This window comes from Phoxinus phoxinus, assembly GCF_949152265.1.
Source record: "Phoxinus phoxinus genome assembly, chromosome: 3".
NCBI lineage: Eukaryota > Metazoa > Chordata > Actinopteri > Cypriniformes > Leuciscidae > Phoxinus > Phoxinus phoxinus.
The window spans coordinates 44,676,583-44,694,605 of record NC_136878.1 but is presented as its reverse complement, the minus strand read 5'-3'; the positions used below and the strand labels follow the sequence as shown (position 1 = coordinate 44,694,605).

At 35.8% G+C, this 18,023-nt stretch overlaps 2 protein-coding genes across 9 annotated transcripts in view; one reads left to right on the top strand and one right to left on the bottom strand.

Moving 5' to 3' along the window:
• Positions 1-5,208, top strand: part of smtnb (smoothelin b) — an 80,037-nt gene extending 74,829 nt beyond the window's left edge. For 4 of the 8 annotated variants that reach the window (XM_079606398.1, XM_079606396.1, XM_079606402.1 and 1 more), the window contains one exon: positions 3,831-5,207. In XM_079606398.1, coding sequence (XP_079462524.1) covers positions 3,831-3,996 — 166 coding nt within the window. In that variant the 3' untranslated portion in view covers positions 3,997-5,207. Of the gene's footprint in view, positions 1-25; positions 196-3,830 lie in introns of all 8 variants that reach the window. The other 4 variants (XM_079606399.1, XM_079606403.1, XM_079606397.1 and 1 more) reach the window with 2 other exon arrangements.
• A 2,463-nt stretch (positions 5,209-7,671) lies between these two features.
• On the bottom strand, positions 7,672-14,657 carry selenom (selenoprotein M). Its single transcript, XM_079606404.1, has 5 exons — positions 14,290-14,657; positions 13,170-13,205; positions 12,999-13,033; positions 10,728-10,806; positions 7,672-8,322 (listed from the first exon to the last, which is right to left on the bottom strand). The coding sequence occupies exons 1-5, from the start codon at positions 14,386-14,388 to the stop codon at positions 8,122-8,124; spliced, it is 450 nt and encodes a 149-aa protein (XP_079462530.1). The 5' UTR covers positions 14,389-14,657; the 3' UTR covers positions 7,672-8,121.
• Positions 14,658-18,023: the final 3,366 nt, after the last annotated feature.

Sequence of the window (18,023 nt, the reverse complement as noted above, 5' to 3'; positions counted from 1 at the left end):
TGTGGCCCGGTCTCCGTGAGAGTAGGAAGCTGGCCGACTGTCCGCAGCTTTTGGATGTGGAGGATATGGTGCGGATGCGGGAGCCGGACTGGAAGTGCGTGTACACGTACCTCCAGGAGTTCTACAGGGGATTGGTGCTGAAGGGCTTGGTCAAAACCAAAAACTCCTCCTAGGGTCAAAACTCAGAGCAAAACGGTGAGACTCGGATCAGATCATGAGGAAAAGCGCAGCTCGGACGCGGGTTGAGCTGAACAAACCTTTAAACACATTCTTTTATCTCTAGTGAGAATGCATGAAAGTGTGTGTGCAAGTGAAAGGATTCAAAATAATCTGAGAGCAGGGTTATTATAGGGAACTGACACTAAATCCATTTCGTCACATCAAATCAAATACTTATATGCAACATCTCTCATTGTCGTTTAGTTTAACTTGATGCACTAAAATAACAAAAACAGAAATAAAAATTAAAACTCTTTAGACATTTTTTCTTCTTCAAAAACTTAAACATTACTGAAATTTAAAATATAACATTAAAAACCTAGTGAAAAATAAATATACCAAAATTTTTGAAATACATTTATTTTATGCTAAGTATACTACAAATACATATATTATTAAATATACCGTATTACATTTGTATATTTAAAATATATTTAAACAACTCATTTTGTTCTTAATGCACTTTAGTTATCCGGTCCAACTAAACATATGCTTGCTAAAATGCGAGTACACTTTAAATTTCATGTGTTTAAAAACTTTCCTTCACTATTAGTGATGTTAAAACACATTTTAGGCTTAATTTTGGGTACTTCTTAATTGCACAATGCACATTTCTTAAAATTAAGTTTAATTATATTATTCATATCAGTAAGTCTCAAGCGATATGTCAGTAAATATGCCAATGGATTTGTAGTATGCGTAGTATGAATTAAATGCATTTTGGTATAGTTTTTTTTCACTAGGGAAACATTCAGAATATTAATAATAATACTAATATCTCAATCAGCACATATGTATCACATGAAACCATATCGCAATATTGATTTCACTTTGTTATATTGTGCAGCAATTTTGAATTGTACTTAATGTGTTAAATCATATACACTCACATGACAGGAAGCTTAATAAAAACGGTTTTATTTCACATGGAACAGAATGCATTATGGGTGAAAACATTGAGATTTAAAGCGTCACACCAGTCGTCATTGCAGTAATTATTTCTGAGAAGATCAGCATCATTTGTTGGCAGGTTTCACTTAGTTTGATATTTTCAAGTGTGCCAAAAAACTTCCTAGGGAACTGTAAGTTCACAGATTCAGTTTTACCACACCTAGACATTGGGCTTAAAAGGTAAGGCCTTTCGGTCTCACACACACACACACACACACACCGTGACCAGGTCTTCCTCTGCGCGCCGTTTGTCAGTCTCTGACGATAACAAAATATTGTGCGTCTGCCAGCTTGCCCGGTTTGTGGAAGGTAAACGACAAACTCAGCACTGAAGAGCAGAAACTGCCCAAACATGGTCCTGCTCTTCACAGACATGTGACCCCACAGGATCAAACCCAGCGCTTCAGCTAGCGCTTTAAAGAGCACGCCGGACACAGAGCAGAAGCAAACGCTGATCTTAGCGTGTTCCTGGCACATGTTAACGTTTGCTATCACAGCATTTCTCTTTTGCTTCTACAGGTGAAACTCGCAAAAGTGTGAATATGGTGCAAAAGTTCATTTATTTCAGTAATTCAACTTAAAATGTGAAACTAATATAATATATAGACTCATTACATGCAAAGTGAGATATTTCAAGCCTTTATTTGTTATAATTTTGATGATTATGGCTTACAGCTTATGAAAACCCCAAATTCAAAATTAGAATATTGTGAAAAGGTTTTCATAATCTGTAAGCCATAATCATCAAAATTATAACAAATAAAGGCTTGAAATATCTCACTTTGCATGTAATGAGTCTATATAATATATTAGTTTCACCTTTTAAGTTGAATTACTGAAATAAATGAACTTTTGCACCATATTCAAATTTTTTGAGTTTCCTTAAATTTAAAAAGTAGCACATTTCAGAATTCAACACAACTGCCGTCGGTTACCTCAGACAATCTGGCTAATCTTGTTAATCTGTGTACAGTAATGCATTTATGATGGAAGGTTATGGAGTGGTGAATTTTGAAAGGCTAAAAAAATGAAATTGCACATTCGCATACAGTATAAAATATATCCATATTATACACTTAGCCGTTATCTTCATGTAGACCTATTCATACTATGGAAGGAAGAACAAGTGTGATATTATTGAGAGAACGTTTTTCACAAAACTATATGCATATTTGGTTTCTCCCTTCTTCTTTTTTTGTCAAAATGTGTAAATACTTTTTATGAATTTTGAAGTGTTTAAAAACTGAAATGTGCATTTATACAAAACAAATATGAAAATGTTTATTTTATATTTAGGGAAGGTTCCTTACATAAAAATAGATTTTTATTTTATGTCCATTCTATACAAGGAAAAATAAGCATATGCATATTTGAGTGTAGAACAAAATATATATTTTTTCCTTTACAATTTCCACGCACCTCATTTAAATGTATGCAAGGTTCCTAATATATAAACTAGCTTTATATTTTTATGTAGACCCATTTATACTTTAAAACCATTTAATTTCATCATGCGAGTCTCATGTTAAAGGATAATTCCGGTATTTAACACCTTGAGTCTATATTGTAGTTTGTTTTGGATGAACAAGAGTGGTGGACAACATTTTTTTGACAATGGTTCCTCTCTCGAGTTTTTGACTATAAAAGAATTGGCCATGGACCCATTTAACATTGGAGTCAATGTGCATGTCCGAAAATGTCATTAAAACAGCCAATAATGTTCGTTTACAAAACTGTTAAACTCACCGAGTGATTAGTGGTGTTCGTTGATGATTATAAACAATATATCGTCGCAATATATGATTCCAATCCGTTTATTTTGCTATAGTGGAACTATTTTTTTCAGACACTTCACAACCGTGTAACTTCCGCTCAATATTTGAATCTGAAGCGTTAGCACACTCCCGACCACTTCCGGTAGCGCATTTATATTAATGAGCACTCGGTCCTTCAACAGAATTCAATGGGATTTTACAAAATGACGAATAAAACACGACAGAAACTGTATTTCGCAACACTTTTTTTGTTTCTGGAACATCAACGAACACCACTAATCACTCGGTGAGTTTAACAGTTTTGTAAACGAACATTATTGGCTGTTTTAATGACATTTTCGGACATGCCCATTGACTCCAATGTTAAATGGGTCCATGGCCAATTCTTTTATAGTCAAAAACTCGAGAGAGGAACCATTGTCAAAAAAAATTTGTCCACCACTCGTTCATCCAAAACAAACTACAATATAGACTCAAGGTGTTAAATACCGGAATTATCCTTTAACACACAAAATGTTTTACGATTTTCAAAACTGTTATTCCAGCCTCGTTGCATTATAGATGCATTTCTGTAAACACGTTTTTCTTCACAGAATGATTTTCTGTGGTGGAGTGCATGATAATGTAATATAGCTAAACTGAGAAAAAAGTAATTTCTCTGTATCAAGCGTCAGTGCTGCCCCCTGTTGGTCAGTGTGTGTGTGTGTGTGTGTGTGTGAATGTGTGTAGGCTGCATACACAGCACACTAGAAATCATTCGAATGACATGATTAGCAGAGGTGTGTGTGTGTGTGTGTGTGTGTGTGTGTGTGTGTGTGTGTGTGTGTGTGTGTGTGTAATCATTTGGTTTGTTAACTGTCGCCTGTGGTTGTCTCTGTACATTAGGGCCTGTGTGAACTGCATGCCCCTGGTGGAGGTTGAGGACATGATGATAATGGGTAAGAAGCCGGACTCCAAGTGTGTGTTCACGTACGTGCAGTCGCTGGTGAACCATCTGCGCAGGTATGAGATGATGTTGGCCCGAGCGCAGCAGAAGAGCACTGACTTCTGATGCTCAACACTGAAGCTTTACCAGCGCGCCTGCTTTTTCTTTCTTTTCTTTTTTTTTTTACTTGTCCTGTTACATTTCAACAGTTAAAATTGTTTACTTTACTCTCCAGACCGATCCAAACAATTCCCCCATAACAAGATGTTGGGCATTTTTTAATGAATGAAAGTTTTTTTTGTTTTTTTTTTAACAGAGCTTTTAAACGAACTGTAGTATGATCCAAAAAAAGTTAAATGTACCAAAAATGTTTTATTGATGGTAAAAAAAAAAGAAGTACGGTTCCTAGCGATGTGTTGATGTCTACTACTTGATTTCACGTGTTAAAAACGAAGCATTATTTGATGTTGATTGCCCATATCTGTGCTTTTAAATGCTTTTAACCCTGTTCCGCGGTACTGTAGCGCACACCTGCATGCTTTTCACACGGTTACTTGAAGTTTTAGTTTTTTTTTTGTTTTTTTTAACGTTTATTTTCATCTGTATACGATATTGTGTTTATTTAAAACCGTTGCAAGAACATTAATCTCACCGCTTGTTATGGCTTCAGCCATTGTAGTGCGAGATGCAGCTCATGAGATGTGTTTTTCACTCAACTAATTGATATTTTTCTAAATGAACGTTTGGTTTTACACTAAACACAGACCCTGTCAGACATTATTGTTCCTTGTAGTTTGAAGTGATATAAAACACAAACCGCTGCATGCATGTATAGACGCACTCATGGATGTGCGTGTTTATGGATGAGTATATTTTGTTCATATTCCTGAACTTCATTTGAAAGCAGAGATGTCTGTCCCTAAAACATAAAGCTTTGTAAATCCTGACCACACGGCTTTCAGCCAATAAACCAGTGTAATTTAAACGGTGTATGTGTGAGTAGCCCTAGGAGTCAATTTGAGAATAATAATAATAATGTATTAGTAGTACATTTATCTGAAAAGGTCAATGATGTTTATATATTTGGTTCTAAAGATGGATTTAGTTTAATGACTGCACGTAATTTAACGACACACACAGATCTACTGCAGAACACACCAGAAGAGTGACTTTGCTTCGGTACTTGAAGATTGTAGAGTAGATCAGATTAGCATCATTCACAATCAGTGGTGGACATAAATGTGTGTGTGTGTACACTTATTCAAAACTACTGTTCACTCAGTGTTTCCTCACACTATGGTTTCTTATAGTAATCATTAAAACCATAACTGATACCCAAAAATGTGTTTGTCGTTTATTGCACTTTCTGAAATAGGAAATCTTAAATATTCATAATCATGAGTGCAATGAGGTTTTATATTGTTTACTAGTGGTGTCAACAATAATCGATTCGGCGATGCATCGCAATGCGGGATATGCACGATTCAGCATCGATGCGGCAAAGTGCCATAATCGATTATGTCACTGTTTATTTTCTGGCCTTGAGTTGGACAATAAAGTTACTTTCGTGGGCATAACAACAATCAAGACGGCTGAGGCGGAGGGAGATGACCGCGATAGACGGGTAATTAAAAACGCACCTAAAGCTTGGAAAAGCGGACATCTGGGCACATTTCGGATTCTACGAAGTTAATGGGAAACTAAACAAGACGAGGCTGAACACAGGAGCGCAGCTTCGCGGCTGAGACACGAATAGACTAACATAAAGCTTTTACTTTTAAACACAAAAGGCACGTCCATTTGAATAAAAAAATAATATTTATTAAACAAACCAGATCAAGAGCAAAAACAAAATAAAGTGCATAACTGAAAAATAAAGCATAGGCTCAAAACTAATACAAACAGTGGCACTGCGCATTGGGCTGCAATCATTTTTTCCCGTCTTCTAAAAAAAAAATGCTGCCACACTGCCGATGTCTTTGTTGACATGGTAGAAGAGGACTGACTATGAATTAAACGGTCTCTCAATTAAATAAATAATATTCAGCAAACCTTCTAGTAGCCTACTTTCTTCAATTTGTCTCTCTTCTCCAGTGGTTTGGGCTAATCCAAAAGAAGTGAAAACAAGGGGGGTGTTCTGAAGACAGACTGTTACCTGTGAAACAGGGGTGCTCTGAAAACACCCCCATTAGCAATTAGTGCTTTCCACCTGATGAAACGAACGCGCAAAACGAATTAAATGAACGCGGCAAAACTGATGAAACGAACGCGCAAAACAAATTAAATGAACGCGGCAAAACTGATGAAATGAACGCGCAAAACGAATGAAATGAACACGGCAAAACTGATGAAATGAACACGGCAAAACTGATGAAATGAACACGGCAAAACTGATGAAATGAACACTGCAAAACTGATGAAATGAAAGCGGCAAAACTGATGAAATGAACGTGGAAAAAAATCGACTAATCAGAATTTTGGTCAAGCAAGAACGTATCGACCAACAACAATCGACTGGGAGATTACAGCCCTAGAAAGCAGTGATTTATGTTTTCTTTTTCAGGTTTGAAAATGCCATATACAATACCCTGTAGCCTACCATTAAATTTTATTTTGTTTAATGACATTTATGTCAGATACAGGAGAGTGATAATACACACATAGCAGCCAATAAAATCTGTTGTTCAATATATGACTGCTTGTATTGCCTCATGACTGATGAAAAATTTGCCTTGTTGTGTGCAGTAGAATTTTGATGCATCGCAATGCATCGTAGAATCGAATTGAATCGAATCGTTACCTGGTGAATCGTAATCGAATCGAATTGTGAGGGCAGTGGCAATGCACACCCCTAATTGTTTACCAGTCAAAAGTTTTAGAAACTTTACTATTTTTAAAATGTTTTTGAAAGAAGTCTCTTCTGCTCATCAAGCCTGCATTTGTTTTATCAAAAATACAGGGAATAAACTGTAATATTGTGAAATAGTTTAAAATAATAATAATGGTTTTCTAATAATAATGGTTTAAAAAATAATAATGGTTTTCTATTTTAATATACTTAAAAATTTAATTTATTCCTGTGATCAAAGCATCATTACTCCAGTCTTCAGTGTCATATGATCCTTCAGAAATCATTATAATATGATGATTTATTATGCTGTGCTGCTTAATATTTTTAATAACCAGTGATAATTATTTTTTAATTCTTTGATGAATAAAAAGTTTAAAAGAACAGCATTCAAATACAAATCTTTCTAGCAATATAAATCTTTACTATCACTTTTTAAAAAAATCTATTTAACGCATTCTTGCTTAATATAACTATTAATATCTTTCAAAAAAAGGGGAAAAAAATAATTTTGAACGGTAGTGTATATTGTTACAAAATATTTCTATTTTAAATAAATGCTGTTCTTTTTTTAGCTTTTTTTTTATTCTTCAGAGAATCTTGAAAAAATGATGACAGGTTATTAAAAACATGAAGCAGCACAACCGATTGCAACATTGATAATAAATCATCATATTACAATGATTTCTGGAGGATCATGTGACACTGAAGACTGGAGTAATGATGCTGAAAATTCACTGGAATAATAAATCATATTTTAAAGTATATTTAAATAGAAAAACATTCTAAATTGTAATAATATTTTACAATATTACACTTTTTTTTTCTCTGTATTTTTGATCACGTAAATGCAGCCTTTGTGAACATAAGAGACTAGTGATGTTTCCAAACTTTTGAACCGTACTGTGTATATACATTTCTATTGTATAATAATAATGAAAAGCCACTCGATATTCGCTGTGATATTTCAAGCCTTTATTCTCTCAGTGGTGTTTCTGCTCCCACAGTGTGTCTCGGCCTGATCTCTGCCCATGAGAACACAGATCATCAGTCCTCAGCCAGTCTCAGGCTTTTACAGCTGTGGACATCATTAACGTCCCTCCGGGCAGAAATAAAGTCATGTACAGTACAGTGAGAGCAAACCTCAAACATAAACTACGACTCGCACACAAGCTCGCACTTACTCTGAACTTCTAAATGCAGATTTTTCCTCCATCAGTGTCTGACCTGAATAATGCCACTTAAATCGAGTTGCTGGATGTGTGCTGAACTATTTATAAGCAATAATGTGGCCACATTTAACAAGGAGAGAGACTTCGGCTCAGTTTTAGTTCTCATGGTGATTGTAAATCAGCCAGGCCTCACAATGTTGACCTCCCACACCATGGCTCTTATGTAAGGGGTTACAGATCTGTGTGCTGGGAATCCACATCCGTCTCAGTGGGAGGACTGGTGGACTGCTGGCCCTCAAACGGACTGTCCTTCGCTGGAGAGAAGCGAAACTCCTCGGGCACTTGGTCTTCGGGATCCTCTTTTTTATAAAAGCCCAGTTCTGCCAAGAGTTTGTGTATCTCGGTGCGAGTCATCTCAGATAATGGGATTCTCTAGAAGAGAAACACACAGCATTATTTATCAGTTGAAATCCGTTATGAAGACGGGTGCTTAATAACAATAAATGTTAAAAGACATAAAATTTACAAAGGATGAATCTATGCATCTTTTGCCCCCTCTAGAGGTTAACAAATAAAACCGCATGGGTCTTGAGGGTTTTGGTTGCGCATCTCCTCTGCGTGGATAAATGTGGTTAGACACACTGCTGGATACATGACATCTTAAATAAATAACGTTATTTTTGTTTTACAACTGGTGATTACGGTTGGTTTACCGATTTTAATGATTTATTATCTATTTTTCTCGCACGGGTGAATGACGTACAGCAGATTCCCGCGAAATCCGTCCCGACAGCTCTAAAATTAAATATATAAGTTTATCAAAGTGTATTTGGGTAAAGTCATAGTTTTAAAGATTAAATTCTTGCACTACTCGTTATTTTTTAATTTTAGAAAAGTTACATCATCCACCGTATTTTGCAACGCGGAAGTTAGCCGTTTTCTGTGAATGTGCGAGACTTCCGGTTAGTCGCTATGGCAAATAATTAGAAGAATAACAAAACCCAGTAAAACTGTTTGCACTACAAACCAGTGATTATAATCACAACAATACATATAATAATGTAAGAAATACCCTTTTGAAATATCAAGGAGCATAACGAGCTGTTTTACAGCTAAAATTTTAACTGGAAGCGGGACCTGAAGCCTCGACTGGCTCGACACATTAAATATAAAACATTTCAATAGATGCTACTTATATTCCTAAATAAATGCTTAACAGATTTACTTAATGGATGCTATTTATTTTAAGTGCAAGTAGCAACAGATTCCATTTACACTATGTAAATAGCAGTGCTCTATTTTTCTTTGCAAAGTGTAGTTAGATGCTATTCACATTTATAAATAGTGACAAATACTATTTGTTGTTGTACATTAAACTGTATGCCTATGCAATAATAGTAGAGTGTAAATTATTATATTTATTCAAGGTATTAGGATGCCGCCGCCTTATTGGGACAAGCCCTCCCTACATCTAACCCTTCCCGTTAAACACTTTATTATTAAAAACACTTTAGACAATTTATTTCCTTAATTCTTTTTATTGAAAATAAATGCCTTTCCTATCTGATATGAGAAAAGAGGGTAGAGCGAGTTCAGCAAAAGACTGATTCAAATGTCAAAATTCTCTGCCACGGTCCTTGCACATTGAGTCCGTACGAAAATTTCACACGTTAAAAAATAAATACGACCTCACATTATGTCAATCACGCTTGCACACTGCCTCCGAAACTTTTTAATCCGTCATAAAAAAAAAATCGAAACGGGTTCGATTTTCTGCGTTTTTCGCATCCGTAAAAAGCAGTTTGAATGGTGTTTGAATGGTGCTTTGACAATTCAGAGCCACCGAATCACGAATACGAAAAAACGCATACGAAAATTTCGGACTCAGTGTGCAATGGCCTATAGTCCTACTTTCGTCCGTCATAAAAAAAAATTCAGATCGGGTTCGATTTTCTGCGTTTTTCGCGTCTGTAACAAGCATTTTGAATGCTTCGCTAACCACTAGAAAACACTGGCAGGGTTTAAATCCCAGTTGTGCAGCTGGGGCATGTTGTCACACTGCGTTACAATGTGCCCCAATGAGAAATATGCTATTATATTCTATACTTTTATGAATTCTATTGAGAAAATATGAGAAACATGTAAATAAAGACTGTGAGTCAATATTCAGAAATGATTAATTCATATTTTGTTTTGAACTTGCTGTATAGCTGTGTTTTCCGGTGTGTTTGTTGTCAAACTCAAAAATTAGTTTCTTTTTAATAATTAAAAAATGCCATTATTCTATATGAAAAAGTTAATAATTGGCTAAATATTGGGAAAATATTTTGGTTTGACTTGTATATTATTTGATTAGATAGATAGCATTTTAAGCTGTCATATGGTGATGTTACAACGTGCCCCTCGCATGTTACAATGTACCCCACCTATGGGGCATGTTGTCACATTTCACTTCCATTCTTTCGGGGTAAATCAATAAAAAAGTATACACTATTAATAAAACAAAACCACATAATTGTACTAGACATGTGGGGGGGGAATAAATACTCTAAACCCTAAGTAAATTTACACAAACTGAGAAAGTCAAAAAGTGCTACGTTGTGCCCCGCTCTCCCTTACTCCTCATACTAAAGGTGTAGAAACCTCGAACTGATCTGCAGACATATCATGCAAGTGGCAATTCCCAGAACAGGCTTTTTGTGGGTTACACCCAAACTCCAGAGAACAGCAAGTGCATGTGGTTTCTCTACACTGGAATAGAACTGGTTGTTTGAAATCGCCAATCCTCGTTTTAAAATGATCATTTCAAATTGATACGCTAGACAAGTTTGACTTACATCTAGTTCTTCATAGTAGTGGTTGAGAAGGACGAGTTCAGGGTCGGCCCCAGGCATGTGCTTCATTACCAGGTTGTGGCTGAACGGATGAACATTAAGGATGTACTAAACTCTTAAAGCGGTCTACTACTAACCTCACACATGTCAGACATAAGTGCTGAGAATTACACAGCATTGGATTCTGCAAACAGAGGGAAACAAAAAAACGTGCATTCCAGGTGAAGAAAGAGAAGATGGAAAGGTGAGGGATGTGGACACACCACTGGGTATCAGGTGACCATGACCCGAACAACTGAAAGTTAATCGTTTTAAACCTGTAACTCTGTAAAAGGTTTGCAGAACAGATGTAACCTGATCTGCTGTGGCCTGAAGATGTGTGTGTTAGCGTGAGAACTGAGGTAAACACAGGGAACGGAAAGAGGAGAAGGAGTGGAAACAGTGCCAGACAAAAGACTGTAAAATGTACGATCTTTTTACAGTCTTTTGTCTGGCACTGTTTCCACTCCCTTCTCCTCTTTGTTGGAAAGATATTGTTTTCTAGGTTATATATTCCAGGTAAAACACAAGTTGCATGTACAACATTGTGGAGACTTAATATTATGAATACTGTATATGAATGTATAAATAAAACATGAATAAATGGATTAAAGATCAAATAAATTAAATTAAAAATTGTTTATTAAGGAGGCACTTGTATTATTTTTGTGATGTAGTTCATTTCTAGAAACGACAATTCAAAATATGAAAGAATTAAAAAAAAAATTGGGGGGGAAAAATAAAATCACCTGATTAATAAATAAATAGATTAAATTATTTAATGCTTTAATATGTAGTTAAATGTATCATAAAACAGAACATAAATAATAAAAAGCATTTATTAATTGTTTTGCCAGTTCTGTTTAAAATATGTGGAAGCAACAAATCAATGTCCCCGAATTAGAAGAAACGTTCCTGTTATGCAGAGAGTAAAACATCATTATTTTATTGTTATATATAAAACAACATTTGCAAATATGTTCATTTAAATGGTGAATGTGATTTAGGGGCTGTTTACATGACACCGTTTTCAACTTAAAAAACACATTGGCCGTTCATTTACACGACAGCGGTGTTTTGGGGCCTGAAAATGCAAACTTTTAAAAATGGGTTTTAAAGTGCAATTTTTTTTAAACAATATCGTTATCATCTCAATGTAAAACTACAAAAACACTAATTAGTGAAAACAGCGACATCATGCGTATGTGTATAGAGAGCCTAAGTCCCGCCCCTCCGCTTCCGGCTCATGGGGCCTTATTTCGGAAAAAATATGTAGTCAATAGCGAGAGACAACTTATCTTTTTATTCCGTCTGAACTGTGCCCTGAATTACACATATGATGTTTGTCAATTTAAACATTAATTAAGAAAGTGAAGAAAGTCGCAGTTTGTCATAAAACAGAAGAGTAACGTTTAGTTTTATGTGGAAATCACTCAATGAACTTCATCTCTCGTCTCGCACTATACGTCACCGTTGCTCGTGTGTGTGCAGTCTGGTACAACACACTCCGGCATGACGGCGTAACGCTACGATTATAACGTAAGACTATAGAAAACATGACAGACGTTAGCTTCAGTAAAGTTAGCTTCAGTAAAGTTAGCTTGAGTAACGTTAGCTTCAGTAACGTTAGCTTCAGTAAAGTTAGCTTCAGTAAAGTTAGCTTCAGTAAAGTTAGCTTCGGTAAAGTTAGCTTCAGTAAAGTTAGCTTCATTCATTGAGAGAAAAGGTATGACGTCACATGTGCGCCTTTTGGGTTTGTAGTCTTTGTAATTACATCAAACTGCGAATTTCTTGACTTTAAAATGTATATTTTAAATTGACAAACATCATATGTGTAATTCAGGGCACAATTCAAACGAGATCAAAATATTTGTTGTCTCTCGCCATTGACTACCATACAATATTTTTCCAAAATAAGGTCCCATGGTGGTCCACCGGAAGGGGCGGGACCTAGGCTCTCTATTATGCCTTCAGTCTATAGGCATGTAGTGTTTTTTTCTTTTTCTTCAAAGTGACATCGCCATCTACTGGCCTGGCAGCAGAATACAGCGGTTTTAGTTGTTTTCTTGCATCCGTGTGAATGGGGATCGTTTTGACAACGCTGTCGTCTAAACACAAAAAACGAGAAGGAAAAACTTTTCTGTTTTTAGCAAACCTTTGTCATGTAAACGTACCCTTATTTTAATTATTACTCCATAACTGATTGACTGTTCATATGGTGATTATAAAGGATACTAAAGAGGAATGTCCTGGGTCACAAAGGCCTTGACCTGTAATGAATCGAGAGGAGAAAGAAGAATATAATTCCGCATAACCAGCTGAGTTGATGTTAAGTTTTTAGTAATACTTCTTCATTATTATTATTTTGTCTACAGAAAATATTTAAGTCAATATCGCAGTACTTACCTCCCTCAACCTATTCAGCTGTCATCCACCACACGTCTGAAGGGGAAGGTTAAAAAAAAAAGATATGAAGAAATTATTAATATACACTTCTGGCCACTAAGTGTTCAGCCACGAGTGCTGACATTTAGTACAACAGCACTGGGACTTCTCATTCTCTGCGAAGCAAATTTTAACATGATTTCCACTCGCACACATGCAAACTTGATGCTTAGGCTGGCAAAGAAATAAAGTTTTCCAACAGTAATATTGCGGTTGTATAAAACTTTAATAAACAAGAAGTTAATATCGAGTAACTTACATTTTAGACACAATATTATCAAGAAAGGCAAAGCCGAATTAGGCATCATGCATCTCTGAACAACAGTTTAATTTCTGAATGATTTTGAACAAATAGTTGAGTGAATAATTCACTGACTCTTCATAGACAATCATGTGTCGCCACCTACTGGTGTAATGTGTAATCTGCAGTAAGAGTCAATGAAAACTCCCTACCACTAATACAGACTGAAAATCTGTAAAGTCTCAATGATGTTGTAGTGTATATCAGCACTCAGCCAATCAAATTCAAAAACCAGGATTTTTGTATATTGTTTTTCTAAGCATTTGTTGTATTTGTATAAGGGGATTCGATAGTGTTTCTTAAAGGCTTTCCTCAGGTGATAACCTGACTTTTATTTTGACACGTGAATATTATACCTATATTTTGACATTCAATTTGAACTAATGAATGCGGCAGCAAAACACTGTAGATTTCATTTTAGCATCGTTCAGTAAAACAGTGTGCATTGACCCAGAAACAAACACGCAATCTTATAAATATTAAACACTAACCCCCTGAGATAATGAGCCATTATGAATCGCTTATTGTTCACAAGTGAGACATGACATTTTGCAAATTATATGAATCCTGAATGTCTCCCTTACTCTAGGGATTACACGTTCATGAGAAACATTGCGTTGAAATGCTTTTGCTAATTAGCCTAAAACAAATGACTAGATACACACGCTGGCTAAAAAGGTAAATTCTCATTTGTTGTTTTGTTTACAAGCCGAATGTGTTTATTCTGAACGCATTCATCGACCGTCCGGAGACTGAAGCTGAATGAAATGCTTTGCTCACCTCCACTCTGGCCTTCGCAAGACCATTGAGTTTGTTGGTGTCCACTTCATATGATAAGATGAAGGACGGAAGCAGGGCAGTGAAGACTATCGTCCACATGCTGAAGATGCTCGAGCTGAACTGTCTGTCTGTCTCTCACACACACACACACACACTGACTCTGCCACGTCACGGAGCTCATATTTCTCTCTTTCTCTTTTTTCCTGCTGTTTTTGAAGGGAACAGCTATCGCTATCTAGAGGCAGAGGGAGAAATTCCCCATAAGGGTGAAATGGGAATACGGATTTGGTGGTAAAATGATAAAAATTCAGTGTTTGGTTTGGGTGACAGACAGTATATCATGCAGAGGCGAACCAACATTAAGTCCCAGGCTAAATTAATCAATGAGGCCCTTATAAAATAGTTTTTTTTTTGTTAATATATCTTCGTTATCTAATTATAAAACATACAAAAAGTAGTCCAAACACAACAAAACATGAATTGTTTATTGTTTACAACATTAAAGTGCTTATGTTTTATTAACAAAATGTCAATCTTCATCAAGATACAATATAATTCTCAAGATACAGTACATCTTCATATTTATAATGGATTGTCATCTTAAAAACGCTGCACATGAGCCTTATCTACAGCAAATGCTGTCACTATATCCTCCATATACAAAGACATTTGTATGTACTGTTCAATGTAAATTAGTGCCGGTGAGCCTCTCTTGGTTCATTGTTGGTTGTCATCTTGGTTTGTATGGGGTTTCTTTAAAATCATCATACAGAAAAGTTACAGAATACGCATATACATGCATACACTTTATGTATTTAGAAAATATAATACACTCAATATACTATATACAAATGTTATAAAATATTAAAATGTGTTGGAGTATTTTACACGTGAAATATTTTTTTTCTTTCTATTATTATTTAAATTTGTGTGCTCTTCTTTCTTACATTTTAAGTCTTTATTCAAAATATCTTCCTCTCCATTTTTCTTTGAGAAGCCATTTCACTTAGATATATGTCACAAATAGGGAAGAAAATACTATCACAATTTCAGTTTCATGCCGACTTTAAGTCATATTGTCTGGTTTACAAACATTACAGCGAGGTTTAATCTGGCTGCGGGTTCAGTAGCATTTCTGTGAGTTAGTGATTTCAGATCTATATAATGTTTGAGAAATAATTGTGTTGATTAATAAGCAAAAAATGTAATTCCCCTGCTGCCTGATCTGAATGTATAGTTGATTATGCAAATCATCAAAAAAAGATGTAAAGTCATATTATGTGAAACAAAAACTTGCAATGCTGTAGGAGAAGTCTTGTTTTTGACTATGCTTCTTTAGACACACATCTGTAGTGGTGTTTTAAATAGCAGTTCAGTGTCAGGCAAACAGACCCCATGCCTGTGTCATTAAAAGAGTATTCTGGGTTCACGATGCCTGAACATCTCTCAAACACAAGGATGCTTTGAAACAGCCTTCTCTTTCCTTGCATCATATAGAGCCTCTCATCGACTAATTACATTCAACAGCTGTAGTTGCTCATGTATTGTGGCTATTTATTTCATTTAAATCAAAGAATGGCTCAACATTACACATTGTCCATGTGATCATAAAGTTAGCATGAAATGCAGTTGTGACTGACTTTACTATCACATTGTGACTGTGAGTAAATGTGAAAATAAACAACCTTATTTTGAAATGTTGAGAAACTTACTGGGTTTAATACATTAATGTTCTGTAGTGAACAGCAGTGTCTCTGTTAGTGTAAAAGCTGACTTAAGTCTACGGTGCACCAGAGTGTGAAATGCTGCCTGTGGAAGACACTGTATCTAACCAGTGGCGGTTTCAGCTTACATAACCGCTCTCACAAATGCACAAACATATCACATTATTAAAATTGCTCACTTCCCACAGCTATATAGTACAAAGAACACTACAGTACTATCATATACATCGTAATCAAAACTATTTAACCCCCCATTGCAAATCAGGTTTATTGGCAACATTGACAGACTTTCAGCTGTTTGCAATGAACAAATCAAACAAAAGTAATTGAAATAACTTAACAAAACACATGTTTCAAGTGGTTTCCCCAAATTCAACTGAAAATTTAACTTCTAATGACTTCTGCAATCTCAAAATTGTTAACCCCCCTGAATAGAATCCCTCACAACAGCACAAAACAGTGGTTGCACACCTGATGCGACTCATCAAGGGCTTCATTAGTTGCACCGGGTGTGCTTGAGCTAGAACACATGAAATACCTGGCTAGGTTTGTTGAGCGTCACGTTTGACTGCATGTTAGAAATAAGTATGGATAAGTCAAATAAATAATAAATAAATATGGTCATTAGAGATGTCACCGCCCTTCACAAACAGGATTAAAAAAGATAGCGAAGGCACTAATTGTTCAGAGACACCAATGGAAGCATAGATCGCAAGTTGAAAGTTAAAGGAACAGTGGTTACACTACCTGGACGGGGCAGAAAATGGACGCTATCAACAACTGCAACCAGATTTCTGAGAAGGCAGGTTCAGAAAAACACTCGAGTGACTGCAAAAGACATGCAGCAAGACTTGTCAACAGGCACTGAGGTTTCAGCTGCACAGTAAGGTGCGTACTAAACGCATGCCAGAACTACAAGACGTTCTCCACTACTGACTCAAAAGCTCAAGAAATATTGCCTCCAATTTGCCCAAAATCATATAAGTAAGCCAAAGTTTGGGGATTCTGTTCTATGGAGTGATAGAAAAAAAAAAACAGGAACTTTTTGGCTCTATGGATCATCGTTATGTCTGGAGGAAGAAGTATCTGCTGAAAAAAACACTCTGCCTACAAGTTAAGCTGAGTGCGGAGGTTTTTGGTCCAATAATTAAAACTTCTGGTTTTCTTTTCAAAATTTATATCAACTATGCATTCTGTTAATTTTGTGAATTGGTATGTTTTCTCAGGGAGCGAAGAAATCACACAGTTTTTGTGTATGTCCCCCTTTAAATGTAAATGAGCTGCTTCTCGTGGCATAGGGGGCGGAGCTAATCAAAAACGTTTAGCCTTTTATGTTCAAACAAAGATAGAGAGACTCAAGAATAAGTAACAACATGTAGACAACATTTTTGAATGGTAAGTTGATGAATTTATGTAGGTTATGTGTAGTTATCTTCTAATCATTGATTATATTTTGTCTTGATAATCTATAAATCGTGTTCCGGGGGCGGGGTTTATGTAAATTGTAGGTTTTGGGATGTCACTAACCCAGGAGGAATGTCTTGTAGTCCCTACCAGCCGTTTGTTGTAGCTAGTCCTTAAAAAGCAATTTCTTTAAAAGCAAATATCTCCTTTTGCTTTGAACTTTGAGTGGCATAACTTTGCAGATGTTGTTTATGCTCAAACAGCAACATAGGCTTCACACTAACTAAAGTTAGAAAAGTGAAATCATAATCAACCACCCCTTTAATAATCTCCCAACTGGGGTAGCATGTACAGGGTAGAAAGCAACGGTCCTAGTACTGAGCCTTGCGGTACACCATAGTAAAATTGTGACCTCTTCATTTACTGATACAAATTCATAAGGATAAGATAAGTATTATTTTAACCATGCCAATGCAACATTAGCCCTATAACATCATCACATTAAAGTAATGTGTACATTATTACATAATGTAACATTAAAGTTTGTACACTTTCATTTGCCATTTAAAACGTACAATTATCTTATCGAATTGCTAATGGTTTTCA